Source organism: Perca flavescens, chromosome 13 (assembly GCF_004354835.1).
Source record: "Perca flavescens isolate YP-PL-M2 chromosome 13, PFLA_1.0, whole genome shotgun sequence".
Lineage (NCBI taxonomy): Eukaryota > Metazoa > Chordata > Actinopteri > Perciformes > Percidae > Perca > Perca flavescens.
This window is the reverse complement of record NC_041343.1, coordinates 13,432,849-13,450,975: the sequence shown is the minus strand read 5'-3', so window position 1 is coordinate 13,450,975 and position 18,127 is coordinate 13,432,849. Positions and strand designations below refer to the sequence as shown.

Sequence of the window (18,127 nt, the reverse complement as noted above, 5' to 3'; positions counted from 1 at the left end):
TCTCTGCTGGTTTTGGGTGTTTACAAACAACACGAGGTAGGTCCAAAAGGTCCAAAATATCGCTTTGACAAGGCTGAGTGCAGCCCAGCAGACTTATGCACATTCCTGTGCTGTTTGCTCGATTGAAAGAGCTCCTTTACTTGTCATTCATGTCAGGCTCAGTGGCGGTAATGCTGGTGGGTCGCTGTTGCCCGACCCCCCGCCCTTCCAAAATACATCCCAGTACCATCCAGGGCAGAGGAGAACAACGCACAGACTGTCACTTCATACTCTGGAAAGGCTGGGTTCCCTCTGAGCATCCTCCCTCATATACAGACATGGAGTCATAGCCTTCACCGTGCGAAGTGTTTATGTATGAGGGGTGATTGGTGCCACAAAGAGGCAGGAGGAGTTTTAATGGGAATTAATGACATCCAGATTATACTGGATTTTGGTAAGAACAACTGAGTACACGAGAAGCTTGGCTGAGTGGCAGCACTTATTTGCAATTGTGCACTGTAGTTCAGGCATGAACAAGCAGAAATTGGTAACCATGTAAAATGACTGTGCTGACTTCTTAAAAGAAAATAATACTGTAATTGAGATTTGTAGATCATTCAGTAGTTTTACTGCATGTCCATCTAACCACTTGTAACAGTATAGGGAAGTAGTGGTGATAGTACAGAATAGTGTTAATTGATATACTTTTACATAACAAAAGTTTGCTGAGGGCAATGTGGACAATCATCGCACCAAAGCAGTTTTTCATTAAATTAAGTGATGCTGGTGATGGGAAATGTTTTAAATAGATTTCCTGTTTGTTTTTAAACGGGCACCAGCAATTGCAGAAGTTCAACTTTGTTTCAGAATCAGCTTTAATCCGATTTTTTCTGAAAGCAAGATAAATACTGATGGCAGATGAAAAGTCCATGCATTCTCTATGATATGACAATGTGAATACAACATGAGCCACTAATAAATTAATTCAACACAATGGCTTTTGTGTCAATGATTCCTTTCCTTCTCCTCCAATCCATCGGGCACTAATCACCCCTCATACACTCCACTGTTTCCTCCTGCCGTCTTTGTCGCTGCTCCCTCCATCACACAAAGCGCAGTGAAGCGGTAACGAGACAAGGAAGCTGACATGCGCCTCGCTTTTTTCATATATTGGTAAACAGCCTCAGGGTATATTCACTGCATGAACAGTCATACAGCAAATACTACATTTAAACTGAATCTAATAACCATATAGATAAAAACATAAATACACTGATGAGTTCATGCACACTTTTCGTTTCTACATTATCCTTTAGAGATCATTTAAGTAGGCCCTACTTATGTTTTATAATTAGGTTCAACAACTCTACAGCACAAATAAATGATGAAAAGTCGGCGTATTCACGTCAAATTAAACTCTTAGAGAGCAAGTAAACAGCATAAAGTGACAAAAACAAACATGCCTGTAACCAATAACCAATCTTTTACTAACATTTTTCAAAGTGTTACCGAAACCCTGCAGTTCCAACATTGACATTCAACATAATCAATAATCATAAATAAGTACAAGGCATCCTCTGTGAAGCTTGAGAATGTGACTGGACTTCACCTGTAAATGCAAATTAAATTAATTGTGTGTATTACAGCAGTGCAATAGCCTAGATGAAAAGATTTGACTTGTTGAGGGATGCAACACATATGCAATAAATTAATGAATTACATAACAATACTGCTAAACCATAATCATAATACACTCTTAGAAATCGCTGTAGATTTAGCAGCACAGTACTGTAAAATCCTACAGTATAATACCATATTTCTTCATTACAGTAAAATACTTCATTTTATGTTGCATTGTCGGTATGAAGCGGGAATATTTTACAGTGAAGTTTAGCTGTAACCTGGCTGTAATATGCCATGGCAATAATACAGCATTGCTGTAAAAAACGACTCCTGATGTCAGTTACTCAGACAGAACACCAACTGGCCCCAGATACTGAAGGAGAAGCCTTGCTAGCGGAGGATGTTTGGAAGTGTTGGTAAGTTTGGTTTATTTTATGTATTTCATGCTAACTTTTATCATGTTTCATGATTATACGCTCAAGTGTAGCTAACGTTACCACAACATTGTTCTTTTTTATAGTGTGGGGTGCACTGGGCATCCTAACGTTGCGATATCCTCACACAGTTATTTTCTAGCTAAACTAGCGACTTTAGTGTGGCTAGCAAGTGGCTGAACATATTGTTTTTTTTTCTCTGTACAAAATACCGTTAAATACAGTTAACGTTACGTTAACATTACTCTAACTAGCTAGTAAGTACGGGTTCTCCCCATTACTTTCCAGACTCCGTTAACATATTGCTCAATTTAAAAGATCTGGGTTCCCCTTTACACATATAGCTAGCTAGCTAGCTAATACTCCTATTTTATAACGCATGACTTTGTATGACTCCTAAAGAAAGGCTTTTCATTTCGGCTTGTATTTAACTTAAACAGCTACTCTGTAAACTAACTTTAAACTAAAGTGAGATGATAAAGCTAGCTAACGTTATTGTTTGAAGTCCCGAAACATCGCCAGTTAGCATGTCCGTACGGAGCTTTTACAACTTATTATTTCATTAAATTAGAGTTCTGCTTCGTGAAACATGATGCCAATTTTATCAGAATAACTTAGTGAATTACGAAAAGTCTGTTTGATTAGTTAATTTACAGAAATGACTGACAACGAGTCAAATAAAATCTTCAACTCGTTCACTGTCTGAGGCAAACGTCCATTAATCTATCATTAAATTAAAGGAACACGCCGACTTATTGGGAATTTAGCTTATTCACCGTAACCCCCAGAGTAAGACAAGTCGATACATACCCTTCTCATCTCCGTGCTGTAACGCTGCCTGACAGTTCCAGCATTAGCTTAGCCTAGCACAGATCCTGCAGGTAACTGGTTCCAACTAGCCTACTGCTCCGAATTGTGACAAAAGTGACAAAATAACGCCAACATGTTTGTATTTACATGTTGTGATTTGTAGAGTCACAGCGTGTACAAAAAACAACGTAACATGAGACACAGCCGTCTTCTAACTGTAAACAAACCGGGAACTATATTCTCAGACAGGCTTGCTGCGAGCATATGACTGCGCCCAAGTACTATATTCTTCCGCCTGAGAATATAGTTCCCGGTTTGTTTACAGTTAGAAGACGGCTGTGTCTCATGTTACGTTATTTTTTGTACACGCTATAAATCACAACATGTAAATAGGAACATGTTGGCGTTATTTTATCACTTATTCGGAGCAGTAGGATTACTGGAACCATTCACCTGCATGTTCTGTGCTGGCCTGATGCTGCTGGAGCCGTCAGACAGCATTACAGCACGCACGGAGATGAGAAGGGTATGTATCGACTTGTCGAACTCTGGGGGTTACGGTGAATAAGCTAAATTCCCAATAAGTCGGCGTGTTCCTTTAAACAGAGCCGAGCTTTAGCGGTAAACATCTACTCCTTCTAAAAGATCATTTATGTTTTCTTACGATCATGATTTAACATAATTTGGTTTTAACTTTAACTCCATGTAAAGTGATTAATGATGTTTCCCAGGTAACATTAATGTTCGTCTGCTTAACGTCGCAGTTTACACATTTTTATTACTACTGTTTTATTAAATCTGAGTTTTACAGAGTCAAACATGATCGCCGAATTTAACGTTGCAGAATAACTAACTTATAAAGAAAAGGTATATTTGTCAGGTAACAAATATCAGTACCTATCGTCTAATAACCAATAATGACATTCAAAATGAATCCACATTCATCACTATAGTCTACTCATGTTGTCCTGGGACACTATAACAACTCTTTGCTTAATGTTGTTTTATCATGATGCAGGTCACTGCAGCCTAAGCAGACATGGAGGCACATCCGATGACCAGACAGACATCCCCACCCTCATTATGGTGGTAAGTAAAATACAATCCCTTTATAATGGAATCCCGTCAGTTCCTTCCATTTGTGCATCAAAATAGTAATAATATACAGTATGTGTATGATTTCAGATTAAAATACTGTAGGTAACAGTTTTTTTTTATTATTTTCAGGTGGATCTATTGAGGGAATTGTCATCATGAGAGCTGGACAGCAGTGAAACATTTGCAGCTGCCTGCTGCTGCTCTTTGTGGAAACATGTTGAAGGATATCAACACTATCACATTTGACTGAAAGTTGCTGCAGCTCTCTGGGCTGAACTTGCAGGAAAAATGTGAATGTTGTCAAGGACAGGAAAATGTTGAAAATTAAAAAAATGTTTAAATAAAATTATTTTTTAAATGAAGAACCTTGTTTGGATTGCCTTTTGATTTGTATTTGTTATTCTGAAGTATACCTTATTAGTAGTACAATATTAGTAGCTGGAGATTATTATATAATATTATTTATAATAGCAATAATCAATAATATAGTAATAATTAACAGTAATATATCAATATTAATAAAACTGCATATTACAGTACAATACCATCAAATTACAAAATACCATAAAAACAGTAAAATACTGTTTTGTACTTTTACAGTATTGTTTATATATACTGTAAATTGCATTACAGTACAGTTACAGTAGTTTGCTGTAAAATCGATTTAACTAGCTGGCAACTGTGCTGCCTGTAATTTACTGTAAATATACAAGGAAATTGTTTAGAGTGTATCTTCTCCTCATTCGCTAATGCTGAAAAGATTTTGACCAAAGCTTTATAAATTGCCATACAGACAACCCCAATTATAAGGAAAGTTAAAGGGAACCTCCACCGTTTTTAAACAGCAATGTCTGCTGACAGGTCTTACGCAGTAGGCTATTAAATAATGGGAAAATGTTGCATAAAGACTATTGTGATGCCGGAGGGGGGTTCACGTTAGTTGCCTCAATTTATGTCACTTGAGTCAACATCTGTTGGGTAAAGAGTAGTTTAACTACCAAGTAAATGGAAAACCTAATCTGGGGGTGTGAAGTTAGAAAGAAGTAAACTTACTAGACATCTGTCGCCCGCTCCTCATCTCTGCGTGATACATTAGCCACTAGTAGCATAACACACCTGAATCTCCAACCAGTTTAGTTGGAGACAGTTCGTCAGCAGTTGAGTTGTATTGTGGGTTATGTAGAATGTAGTAAGAAGAAGGCATGAAAAAAAAGTAGCCTACACAATATCTCTGGTTCGGCTGCATCAATTTTGATCCTTTTTTAAAAACTGCTCATTGGGTGTTAAATAATGTGCAATGCTAAACCCTTATGAGGTAAGCTGTTGAAGTTTTTTCTCTGTTTTCACACATAATGTTCTGAGTATTTATCTTGCTTCAATTTAAAAATCATTCAAAAGGTATATGATTGTTCAAGTTTGTTATTATTATTATAATTAATAATAATAATAAATATTAGCAAAACACTTTGCCATCACAAACGTATCAGCCACAAGCTTATTTTTTTAAACTTTTACAATCATTGTTACTAATAACATTAATGATGGCTCTGTTTTGTGTGTGAAGCATAGTGTGACAGTGAGCTAGTATGTACAATACCAAACCCTGAAACTGAAGCAGCTAAATGGAATTCAGCCATCATCATTATTAATGTTATTATTTAGGCTACACCTGTGCTTTCCCTACTGTGAGAGAAATGTCTTTCGTGTGAAAAAGGGTGTTACTAATGTTTTATGCAGTAAATTGTAGATGCTTACTTGATTCTGCATGCAGGATTTGTTTGTTGCATAGAAAAATACTCTGAAACTTGGGCCTCAGCACAGTAATTAACAATTTAGAATAATAAACTCGACTTCACGTTTTGAATACAGGACTTTTACTTGTAATTGACTATATCACATCGCGGTAGGCTATTTCTAATTTAACTTAAAGATCTGAGTAGGCCTACTTATTCAACCACTGTTCATTCCTCCTCCTCTATAAATAAAAGTTATTGTGTTTGAGCCACATACCGTACCTATAAAGAGTTTTGAACAGACTGCATGTTGTTCACATTTTTAGGTGTCCTGCCTGTAGGTGGCAGAGTCTGCTTTGTACGTTTTGCTACCCACGCAATAGGACACGAAAGAAGAAGAAACTTTGACTTCCTGAATCAAACTGACAAACGAAGGTAAGTTAATGTGTATTCCTGGCATGAATTAGAAAGTAGCAATAATGTATTTATGTAATTACCAATACGTTTTTATCTACATTTTGACCATTAATAAAGTAGTGTTATAATTTTGCGTAAAACTCCCCTGCCTGGTTCGAGCCCTCCTTGTGCGCCAGTCTGTAACATTAGCGTTAGCTAGCTTCCCAAATCCAAAGTTTGAAGCTAACGTTAATCTACATTAACTACCTCAAGTTAAATCGTAAACGCATCATAAAATCCCGTTTAATTTAAAACTGACATTATTCGCGAAAATGGCGCGTGGAGAGGCCGGCGGCGCTGGTGAGACGTCTGCCATTGAAATATTACATGGGGAGAAATCATGGAAGAAGAGTGAAGTTGAAATACCACAAAATTTCAAAACTAGCTAGCTAGACTATGCAGCAGTTAACGTTATGCTAGCTAAAGCTGCTAACATACCATTGTTTCTGTTAACATGGTCCGTTGGTCAGACTGAACGACGTGCAGCTTCAGTTTTTTGTATGTTAATTCGTGAGAAATATGATAAAGAAAGACAGGCTTCATCTCCAGAGCGAACCAGAGTCTTACTTACTTATATCAGTGGTTTCCAACCTAGGGCTGGTGCCCTTAAAGGGGTCCCTAATTAAATATGAGGGTCTTTTTTCCCCTTACCCAAACATTTGCTTGTATCTGTAAAGTTAAGCTAAATGCTCAACACAAACTGCTATCCTCTTATTTTTGGGCTCAAAATGAAAACTACTCTATCACAATCCAAAATGATCATGCATCTAGTTTTAAATTTTGTCAAAGGCAAATTGATGATTGTGGTCTTTATTTCATCATGTAATTGTTCTGTATCTACCATAAAGTCTGCAACACTAAACTGTGACATGACATTTTTCATTGGCAAAGGCGATTTAAGTTCAATAAAATGTAAAGAATTTAATTTTGAATTTAATGGACATTTCTGTTACCTACCTTGCATGCAGTTATCTTTTTACAAGGCAATGCAGTATCATAATGTAGCCCAGACACAGGCTGAATAAGCTTCCAACAGAAGAAACCTGAATATCTGGTTTGGTGTTAAGTTCCTTATACACCCTGATAGAGAATTAAAGAACTGATATATTGTATTTCCCATGTTTGTTCAGGGAGGTAGGTACAAAGATTACTGTCCTGAGACCATCCCTGGAAAACCAAAAGTAAAAGCTGTATGCGCTTGTCATGTTAGTCGTTGGCTGATTCTTTCCATAACATGATGGACGACGTTGAAATGGAGGGGATGGCCACGCCGTCAGGCAACTCCTCTATCGGGGATGCCGTGTCTGGTAGAGGACCACAGAGTGGACAGAGTGACACTAATGAAGATGAAGACGACCTCTACTACATCCCCGATAGAAGACCTTCTCTGGACCTGGGGCCAACTCCAATGGATACCAGCCACTGGTACTGAGATTTTTCGATTACAAGCTCTAAGAGTTCTCTCTCTCACTGTAGGGTAGTATTTTATGGAAAGTAGTGAAAATATATCTGAAGTCGGAAAATAACTACTATCCCTATACTATCATTTACTCTCTGCAGAGGTACAGTACAAAGTGAAAAGAATGTTACTTGTAACAACAAGGTGGTGTTGCAGCTCAGCATTTCCCCTATTGGACTGAATGAAGAACTTAACTTCTCTTGCTCCATCTATCTGTTTTTATGTTGAATTACCATGTACTCTTGGTTAAATACAGGGGTAATTGGGTGTAATATACCTGAATTAAATGTGATGACTGTATCACATTAAATCCCCCTTCTCCACCTAAGTTTCACGGTTGTCTGTTGTCCTTTTGGTTTAAAAATAAATAAAACTGAACTATGCACAGAAATAAAAGAAGAAAACTAAAGCCTAGGGGTTCACAAACCGCAGAGTCTCAGCAGAATCAATACAAAGCCAAGAAAAAAAAAAAAAAAGATAACATTAGTCCATGCTTGTCCATGAACTTTAAAGGTCCCATGGCATGAAAATTTCACTTTGAGGTTTTTTAACATTAATATGAGTTCCCCCATCCTGCCTATGGTCCCCCAGTGGCTAGAAATGGCGATGGGTGTAAACCGAGCCCTGGGTATCCTGCTCTGCCTCTGCTTTGCCCGCCCAGAGAATTTGGCACACCCATGAGAAAGAGACATCATGGCTTTCAAACAAGCGAAGTGGCAGTTGGTCGAGGCCACACCCCCACCCTCCACCTTGCCCCCCCCTCTCTCCTCAATAGCCACAGACACAGAAATGGCACATACTAAGGAAAGCTCATTGTGGGACTGGCTCTAGTGGCTGTAAATCTGCACCAAGGCTGAATTTCTGGAAAGAGACTTCAGATACAGTATTAGGGGACCACTAAGGTCTATATCTTATCTGGCATGTACTATGGAAGCATGTGATTGTTTATGTGGCCACTGAGCAATTAACAAACTTTTTTTCCCAGGCATTTTGTGGACCATGCCTTTCCTCCAGCTCTCAGCTACAAATCAATGACAAGTGAGGAAAATGTAAGCAACATGGATGACGAAGAGGGATCCTCCACGAGGTACAAACAAGGCAAAGTTTTCAAAGCTTAAATCAGTCTTTAAATTCCTGCATTCATCCTGGTAAATCCAGGAAGCATATGTGCTTGTAGTTTGTACCTTTTCAAAATACCATACCTTGTTGTTAATTTCATTGTAACGTTGTAAAACTGTAATGACATCTTGTAGAATATACTTTAAACTCTCTTGTCATCCTGGTTGTAGGGTCCAGCTAAACAAAGCAGATTCATACTCTAGCTGCTACTCCTTGGACAGTGACGATTGTGAAAAGATCATCCCCAAGTAAGGAATACACACCTATGGCCTTGCACTTGGACATTACATTACATGTCATTTAGCTGACGCTTTTATCCAAAGCGACTTACAATTAAGTGCATTCAACTGAGAAGGTCCAAACTCTAGACAACAAGTAGTAAGTGCAAGTACATTAGCTTTAAATAAGCAAAGCTACAAAGAAACGTATAAAAGTGCAGGTTCAAGAGTTTTTTTTTAGTTTTTTTTTTTATATTATCCGAGGTGTAGTCGGAAGAGATGTGTTTTTAGCCTTCGGCGGAAGATGGGTAGGCTTTCAGCCATCCTGATGTCGATGGGGAGCTCGTTCCACCATTTAGGAGCCAGGACAGTGAATAGTCGGGATTTGGTTGAGTGATTAGTTCTCCCTCGCTGTGAGGGGGCAGCAAGCAGTTTGGCTGATGCAGAGCGAAGTGAGCGGGTTGGGGTATATGGTTTGACCATGTCCTGGATGTAAGCTGGGGCTGATCCGTTCGTGGTCCTGTATGTAAGTACTAATGTCTTGAAGCGGATGTGGGCAGCCCCTGGTAACCAGTGAAGAGAGCGGAGGAGCGGTGTAGTGTGAGAGAACTTGGGGAGGTTGAAGACAAGTCGAGCTGCTGCGTTCTGAATGAGATGCAGGGGTCGGATGGCACATCGGACATCAGATGGCACTTGGACATGTTAGTGTGTGTAATTGCTAAACTGACACTAACATATGTTTACATCTCTCCACTGTGGCCTCACCAGGGTTAAAAGCAAAGATGATGCTGCCTCAGAGCTTCCTGAAACACCTGAGTTAATCCAAGACCCAAAAGAGATTAGGCATCCTTCTCTGACTGTGGCTTTCACTTTCAAGGTTAGTTTGTGTTTGCCTTTTGTCTTTATCAGTTTTAAATAACTTAAAAATAAATGATCCTCTAGTTGCTAAAAACAGCACTTAATTTACTCCTCCTTCTCGATTCAGGCTATTTCTAAAACCCTTGGGAAGCTGTCCGAGGGGGACTTTAGGAGATTCAAGATGATGCTGTGGAAGCATTACCCACATTCATTCAACACTCCTCCACAAGGCATGGACATGGTGGACCTTGTGGATCGGTTGCTCGAGCGTCACAACCTGGAGTCGTCTTTGCAGATCACCAAAACCATTCTTGAGGAAATTGGGCAAAAGGATAAGATTGATTATCTGGAGACTTTGTGCCTCAGAAGTAAGTAGGCGCCTGTATTAATGTCTTATTACTGTTAATTTAATCTCAACAAAACTGATGGATAATATATTAACACAAGCCAAAGGAGATAATAGTCAAAGTGCAATTAAATCAAAAGCCATCCAGTTCACTGCCAGCTCGAAAGAAATGCGTACACATATTTACATGCACATTTTCCTTTTTCTCAGATGAAGTACGTCATGATTTATGCGAGACTCTGAAGACTATATACAGCGAAGTATGTGAAGATTCAGGTGAGCAGGGAGAGAAGAGGCCCGTCGACGATGTCTTTACTAATCTCTCCATAACCACGACGTGTGATAATGGCCCAAATATTGAACATGAGGTCATGACCATACCAAAGCTGGACAGCAACCAGGAGACAGGGAAACTGCTTTCTACTAAGGATATTTTGAGCGCTGAAAGGCTGGAGAAATCACACTTAAAGTTTGTGCTGATCACAGGAATGGCAGGGTCAGGGAAGACGATGGCAGTCAGAAGGATAGTCCTCGATTGGATTGAAGAGCGGTCCCACCAACACGTGTCCTTCCTTTTTCCTTTGACGTTCAGATTCCTTAAACAGTATGAGGGTTCCAAGGTCTCCCTGCTGGAAATTGTACGCACACTCTACCCAGCAACAACAAAACTGAGGGAGGAGGATTTTCAATGCGAGGAATGCAAAATAATGTTCATCTTTGACGGTCTTGATGAGTACAAAGGGGAGCTTGACTTTCATAACACGTCGCCTGTCAGTAACCACTCAGAACCCGTCCCCCTGAACGTTCTCGTGGTCAATCTCCTCCGGAATAAGCTGCTCTGGCGCGGCCTGTTCCTGGTCTTTTCTCGGCCGCAGATAAAACGCTGCGTTCCTTGGGATATGCATTATGATGAGATAGATGTGCGTGGTTTCCGTGACCAAGACAAGGACGAATACTTCAAGAAGAGATTTAAGGACCCAGTTCAAGCAGCTCGAGTTATTGCATACATCAACTCTTCCAAAACCCTCCGCATCATGTGCCACCTGCCCTTGTTTTGCTCACTGGTGGCTGATGAGTACCAGCACATATTCAAGGAACAGGGGCCCCGGGCGGCGCTGCCCAGCGGCATCACCTACATGTACACAAAGCTGCTGTTTGCACTCGCACGTCAGCGTCGCGAATTTAGAGCTCCACAGCAAAGCCCAGATAAAGAGAGAGACTTCCTCATGAAACTTGGAAAGTTGGCATTCAACATGCTGGAAAAAGGCAAGTTCAGGATCACCAAGCACGACTGGAAAGAGATTGATATCGACATAGAGGAGGCAGTGAATGACAGTGGCCTGTGCCTACAGTACCTCACAAAGCCATTTGTCTTGTATACTGAGAATTCCATCAGCTTTATCCACCCCACCATGCAAGAGTACCTGGCTGCCTTTTATGTGTTTTTCACCTACCGGAACCAGGGGAAGAACATTTTTGAGCAGCATCTGAAGGACAAGGTGAAGGGGATGTTTAAGGGCCACAAGACCATGGAGCTGTACAAGAGCGCTGTGGACAGAAGCCTGCTGTGTGACGACGGCAAACTGGACATGTTCCTGCGTTTCCTGTTTGGCATGGGTCTTAAGACCAACCTGGAACTTCTCCAACCACTCTGCACATTTTCTGTAAAGTGTTCAACATTCATTCAAGATGCTGCTGCCCTCATCAGGAAGAAGATGGGAGAAAACCAGTATCCTGACAGGAATAGCAACTTGAAGCGCTGCCTGGAAGAGCTGGGTGTGTGAGCCTCAGAGGCTGCATCCAGTTGATGCGACTCTTTTAAACACTGATCGCTGCGCAAAATAGTTTGGATACAAAAAAACTGTTGAGGCTTCCACTGAATTCTAACAGGAGGAAAACTGTTTAAGACGTGCCTGTCGTGATGGAGAACCATGTTTCTCTCCTATTCAACCAACGTGCATTTATGGAGCTTTATACTGATGTACCAAAGATTTAGAAACGGAATCATTTGCGGGGAAGGTGTGATTTATTGTGTTGACATGGATTTAAAGAAGCTGAAAGATACTAAAGGGATTTGGGGAGAATTATTTCCTGTTTTTATACAATCCAATCATTTTGATGGACATTATTAATTGCTTGTCTGCTGCTAGCTTGTGCTTGACATGACTTAAAATTCCTAATAGCCTTTTTTTTACTGCACTATTGTCTCAAAATCATGAGCAACAGAACTATTGTCCTTTGTCATAATTTAATAGTATAATTCAAAATATGTAAAAACTTAATTATTTTTGCTTGTTTAAGTTTTGTTGATCCATTTTTATTGCTTGTTGGCCGCTTGCATTATTGTTCTGTTGTGTAATGCAGTAATCGCATTCAAGAGCTGTAGCTCTGTAATTATTTATCATACAAAAGCATCTGTACTCTAATCCATGCTAAATATTAAAGTGTTGATCTCAGTGTATGTTAATACAGGCCATGAAAGTACTGAAAGTGACACACATTGGAAAAAAGTTAGCTCTTTGAAATAAGTAATACAGTTAAGAATAAATATCTGGGGAAACAACAACAGGTTTCCAGTAAGAGTTGGTGAGTGAATTGATTGAGTCGACTTTCTCATTATGGAGTATATTTTCATATGGTTCAAAAGCATACACATTTAAGATGGCTCATTACCAGCAAACAGACACTGGAATGATACACAAACATATCCAATAGCCTAGCAATTAACTGTTACAATATTCTATATATGCAGTCAGTAGATGGTAGCTTTGTGGTGGAGTAGTCTATATGACAGTAATTTAGGGGGCATTCAGTTCCACATACAATGTTGCTTCTGGATGTGGGGTTTCCTTGGAAAAAGGATAATCCTCAAAATGCTGCATCAAATTTGTATGAGGAGAGGGTAATAATACACTCCAGTTTGTTTGGTTTCACCTTAAGGTATTCCTTTCACAGAAAATGTAGAAGTTGCTTTTTACATTTTAACACTATTGGTCTCACTGATGGGAAGCCATCAAAGGAAAATGATGTGCTATTGTGGAGCCAAATGCACCCAAGTTTTCTACATTTCTTCATCCAACTTTTCTTTGGCATAGTTTTCCGACCCAACAGTATAACACAGAATAGTACATTCACAGTTTGCAAGGGAAGCATGGCTCAGAGCAGTGCACTTTTTTACAGTAAGTGACATTCAGTGTTTTCTGTTTTTTCCTGCATTACAGTCGCTTCTAACTGTTAACATGATTTTCTTTTGGGTCATTCCAGCGGCGTTTATCACAACACAGGTGAAGGAGGATTTTAGGTCCTCTGACGTGACATTCTTCAACAGCAAACTCCTCAGTAGGATCGCACCCTCATCTAAAGTCGATCTAAAACGAACACAGGCATAACCGCTCATCAAATACACATCAAATATTACATTGTCTTGCTTTTTAACAGCAGAACTTCATACCCATTGTGTATCAATAATTAAAAACCATGCTCTGTTAAGGTCATTTCCATTCAAGTTAAAACTCAAAATACTCACTCATCTGATTCTACTATTTTGCCACTGCTGGGCAGGTCTTCAGGAAAAGTGTTGTTGACGAGCCAGTAGATGAGAGTGTCTTCACAATTTGCAAACGCTTCACAGTGAAGAAACAGGTTCTCACCTGTACAGAATATATTCAGACCCATCATACACAATTACAGTATAGCCTTCAATATATGTACAGGACCACTTTTAAATGGCTTTATAATTTAAAAAAACAATAACATTAAAGCAGTTGTTGGTTAATTTGTGTGTGCACAAGTGTTACCTAGATGAGCTTTTATTTTGACGTGATTTGCCCCGATGATCTTTGGAGGTAAATTCTCAGAAACTGCAGAACAAATTAAGGTTAGCACAAAAACACAATCACATAAAAATAAAAGTGTCACTCACAATATACACTGTACCTGGAAATCCATCTGCAAGCAGCAGACACAGGGATCCCAAAGCTGTTGCAGAGATACAACATATTCACAACCAATACCATAATACAGTGAAAATGACTGATGTTGGTATTATCAATAAGTATTATTTACCTTTGAAAGCAAGTGACAGCTTCATATTGACTCCTCTAGTGAGAGATTCTTGCAGTTGACTGCTGCTTAAGGTTTACTATATATACACAAAAACATAATTCACTTCCCTACACCCACTCAAACACAATGCATGGACATACCGTACATGGGGATTTCCTCACAAACTAGCCCACAAGTTTGTTGACACATTGGTTACATAAATCAATTATGCTGACTAATTCACAGCTCTCGGTCTTGTGATTCCAATTGTCTCAATATATTATGTCATGCAGTTGACAATAACTTGGCTTTAAGTGTTGGAAAAATAAACCGCAAGGATATAGACATCTACACACGATCTAAACCATGACATTTATTAACTGATATTGAAAACAAAACATTAACAAAACAAAATGATCATGTTAGCTATGTTGTACACAGTCCGATTACTGTGCGAGTTGGTAGACAGGTCCAAGTAAAAGTGAGTTGGCGTTATGAGGCATGTACAGTGACCAGTACCTGCAAAAACCAACCACCTTCCAGCAACTTTGGACTTGAAAATACACGGAACCTCGGATTGAACAGATCACAAAAATAAGACTGGCACCATCAGCACACTCACTGAGTTAAAGGATGTTCTACATTTGTTTTCTTTCCCCTGCTTATTAAATTTACTTCAATAGTTTTAGTCAAGTTACTAACCGGTATCATAGCTTTGGTTTGTGCTTTCTGGGTTGCTCCAATTTCAGAACAGGTAAAATTCACCAAAATAAAATGAATCTCTTTACAATTTTCTCACTTACATCCAGTGGTATTTAGCCATGCATATAGTTTTGGTTTTAGTTGGCCTGGCTTTAGGATATCCATCTCTGAGATTTCTGCTTTCACGGCAATACAACAGAGGTAAATTAAATTTAGTTAGTAGTGCTCAGCATTGAAAATGACATCAGAAAAGTGTCCGACTGTATCAAACTATTTCATTTTGAGAAAGTATTTCCTAAGAAAACAGCTGGCACAACCAAACCAAAACTATCAGCATGGCTTGATCCAACTACAGGTGAGATTTTTTTTTGTGATTTAGGTGAACTGACCCTTTAAGTACAAATAGTTAATTGCATTAGTGAAAACAGAAGACCTTGTTTGGAAGACAGTGACCTTCCTCCACTTCAAATCATACAAACTTAGTGAAGGGGGGTAAAGGTCAAAGAAAATATGACTATGTTTTGTCTGTTGGTATGGATGAGTGTCCGTAAGACCGCGAGGACATTCTGAAATCCTGTAACATCCAGTTTCCATCTTGTCAACTACTGTATGAGGAGTTCTCTGTATTGAATATGATTAGCACTTTCTTCCCCATGACGCCTCCCGTTACATAATGCATGACTGGCTACGAGGAAACCCACTCACGTCACTTGAGTTCCAAATATGGTATCAATGTCAAACAGCTATACGAGTGATTTTGTAAATGACAGTGGCAAAATGACTCCAGAGGTCATCTGTGTACACTGTGCACGTGTACTTCGGAGGTACAGGGAGCGGTTACTTATGTTCATTTCCATTTAATCTTTATTACTCATCAGACATGAGGATGAAAAACTCCAGCACAAACCTTTAACTAAGAATTAACAAACACTTAAGACATAAATTAGTAAAAAGCACCTCTCTCAATGATTTTTAGAACTGCTTTACTAGGCCATAAGATGCACTAACCAATTATCAAGGTGTAACGCTGTGTGAAGCAAATCCTGGGAAATTGACACAGACATCCAAATTAAGATTATCAATAAAATTCAAATGAACTGTAAATACAGATATGTGCCTATAAATATTTACAAAAACTATAGAAGTTTTTCTTTTTTTAATTTGTGTTTTAGTTCAATGTTACGCCCTCAGTCTTTTGAGCCAGTGCATATCTTCTCTGTATGGCGTGTATGTCCATTTCTGACAGTCGCTCCAGGTCACTCCAGGCCCAGGATGTAGTTGATGCCTTGAACAAATCCAATAATAACCGGCTGCCAGGCCACCAAGTACCGAAGCCAGTCTAAAAGCTGTCCATACATGACATGTGGCCTCTCCCAGCTAAAGAAAAATGGGTTAAGGAAAATGTAATAATAAATGATTAATAAATGGGTGAAAATATAAAGCCTTAATAACACAACTAATGGTGCATGACGAAGAGGAGGTAGAAACCACTTTCAGTTTCTCTGAAGGGCATTCTTTATTATATAGAGTTGCACAGTTGACACAGTTGTCTGAAGTTTAAACTCTGAGGCATAAAAAGGAACAGGAACCTGGTATACAACCTATAAATGTTTTATATCTCGTTGCAAATGGCCTACAATGAGGTGCCTGAAAAATTCACCTAAACTTGTCTGTCGAAACTTCCTCTCTGTTGCAAGACCGATGTCTTTTTCCTGTAACTTGGCATGACTGGGTTTCCTGAAAATTGGCTTGATGTCATCTATGAAAAGGCCAAATTTAGGTTTGGACCTACTTTTACTTTTTTTTTTTTTTTTTTTTTTTTAATTGTCTATTGAGTTCAACAGTGTGGTTCTAGAAGTTAAGATGTCATTCATTTTCTGCATAAGGATTTTGATTATAAACCATAAAGTCTAAACCATCCAAGGTAGACTGTGAAACGAAGGTTTATGCTTCTGTAGAAGCCACGAGTCTGTATGAAATCAACCTTGTTTTATTTGCAACGTCATGGAGAAGTACTACCCTACCCACAATCGTAAGCGTAACAGCAACGTCCACAAAACGCCACTATTGTGATTGGTGGAGCTTGCTGTTACCATGGAAATGTTTACAGCACCCGTGAAACCACGAGCGCCTAGTGAGCTGCTACCAATGACGTCTATGATCGTTTCTGTGCAAGTCAACTTTGCTTTTTTTCAGTTTTCAAAATATTTTTCTGCATCGCATCAATTGTTTGTTTTTGTTTGTTTTATGCTCACAATTCATCTCGTAGTTGGTTGGCTTGGTTCCAGGGTTAACTCTTTATATAAGCACTTTCTAAAACAGTGGAGCAATTAGATGTGGAAAATCACTTCCTGAACCCGAGCTGCATGCTCTCTAAAATTACACCAACTAACTCAGGAAGCATTAGGATATATACACATATAACACAGCACAGAAAAAAAACAGTCCAAGCTCATGTGTGTACAGAATAAAAAGGATACGGGTTACTGAACATCCTCTTCAGATCCACCTTCTCCTTGCAGTACGGGCACATCTGCTTCTTTCCGACGATACACCATCCTCTTATGCAGAACTCATGGAACCTGGATGTGGAGTTAAGGCTTGGCGCTGCAGTATGTGAGCATCAGTTCAAATACTGTCTGAAAATGTCATTACCTATCAGCTTATAGCTTACTTTTGGCAGCTGAAGTCGTTAAAATATGAAAACGCCTTACATATGTATACGTAACACATTTGTAGCCATTGTGCATCAACTTGCTTGATCAATTAATATGTTAAAAAAATAGACCGTTCTAGAAAACAATCACCTTATAAAAAAAAAAAAAAAAAAAAAGGACAGAAAATTACTTGCTGAATTGGGTTAAATACAGACAACAGTTACAGCACTAGTAGACAAGGCACTAATGTTACAGGGTTAAACTGATATTTGCAAATTCAACTCTCATACAGTTACTAGAAAGCAATAATTTAGAATTCTGAGGTTGATGCAAATGTCAATATTTGAGGGATAAAAAAAAAAATACTTATATTGGCCTATACAAGGCAGCTATTTTTTTTTTTTTTATATAAAAACAGCATTACAATGATGGTGAGATTGCTCCAAAATTGTTAACATTCTGGTATCTTTTGCAGTGTACAACAGTAAATACAAGATAACAGCAAATTTTCAACTGAAATGGGAAGTTCAATTACTATAAAGCAAGATCAACAAAAATGAGCCAAAATAGATCAAACTTAAAATATGTAAA

At 38.9% G+C, this 18,127-nt stretch overlaps 3 protein-coding genes across 4 annotated transcripts in view; 1 reads left to right on the top strand and 2 right to left on the bottom strand.

Annotated features, from left to right (window-relative positions):
- Positions 1-6,008: 6,008 nt before the first annotated feature.
- On the top strand, positions 6,009-12,715 carry nlrc3l1 (NLR family, CARD domain containing 3-like 1). Of its 2 annotated transcripts, none has more exons than XM_028596395.1 (7): positions 6,009-6,112; positions 7,344-7,558; positions 8,578-8,679; positions 8,882-8,959; positions 9,698-9,806; positions 9,915-10,155; positions 10,344-12,715. In XM_028596395.1, the coding sequence occupies exons 2-7, from the start codon at positions 7,368-7,370 to the stop codon at positions 11,915-11,917; spliced, it is 2,295 nt and encodes a 764-aa protein (XP_028452196.1). In that variant the 5' UTR covers positions 6,009-6,112; positions 7,344-7,367; the 3' UTR covers positions 11,918-12,715. The 2 variants fall into 2 exon arrangements, with proteins under 2 accessions (XP_028452196.1, XP_028452195.1); XM_028596394.1 differs by having other exon boundaries at positions 7,264-7,558.
- A 27-nt stretch (positions 12,716-12,742) lies between these two features.
- Positions 12,743-14,448, bottom strand: LOC114567328 (interleukin-1 receptor accessory protein). Its single transcript, XM_028596397.1, has 5 exons — positions 14,199-14,448; positions 14,070-14,111; positions 13,931-13,993; positions 13,660-13,783; positions 12,743-13,501 (listed from the first exon to the last, which is right to left on the bottom strand). Exons 1-5 carry the CDS (start codon positions 14,221-14,223, stop codon positions 13,324-13,326), a joined length of 432 nt encoding a protein of 143 aa, XP_028452198.1. The 5' UTR covers positions 14,224-14,448; the 3' UTR covers positions 12,743-13,323.
- A 1,277-nt stretch (positions 14,449-15,725) lies between these two features.
- rnf121 (ring finger protein 121) overlaps positions 15,726-18,127 on the bottom strand; it is an 11,452-nt gene continuing 9,050 nt past the window's right edge. The window contains exons 8-9 of the mRNA XM_028596396.1: positions 17,360-17,461; positions 15,726-16,256 (exon numbers count right to left, since the gene is read on the bottom strand). Coding sequence (XP_028452197.1) covers positions 16,136-16,256; positions 17,360-17,461 — 223 coding nt within the window. The 3' untranslated portion in view covers positions 15,726-16,135. The remainder of the gene's footprint in view (positions 16,257-17,359; positions 17,462-18,127) is intronic.

Excerpts from the sequence above, each read along its gene's own strand:
- nlrc3l1 (XM_028596395.1), top strand. The coding sequence starts at position 7,368 with ATGATGGACGACGTTGAAATGGAGGGGATGGCCACGCCGTCAGGCAAC. Across the intron at positions 8,960-9,697 it reads TGTGAAAAGATCATCCCCAA|GGTTAAAAGCAAAGATGATG; the intron begins GTAAGGAATACA and ends TGGCCTCACCAG. Across the intron at positions 10,156-10,343 it reads GGAGACTTTGTGCCTCAGAA|ATGAAGTACGTCATGATTTA; the intron begins GTAAGTAGGCGC and ends CCTTTTTCTCAG.
- LOC114567328 (XM_028596397.1), bottom strand. The coding sequence starts at position 14,223 with ATGAAGCTGTCACTTGCTTTCAAAG. Across the intron at positions 13,994-14,069 it reads GCTTGCAGATGGATTTCCAG|TTTCTGAGAATTTACCTCCA; the intron begins GTACAGTGTATA and ends TTTGTTCTGCAG. Across the intron at positions 13,784-13,930 it reads CAAAATAAAAGCTCATCTAG|GTGAGAACCTGTTTCTTCAC; the intron begins GTAACACTTGTG and ends TATTCTGTACAG.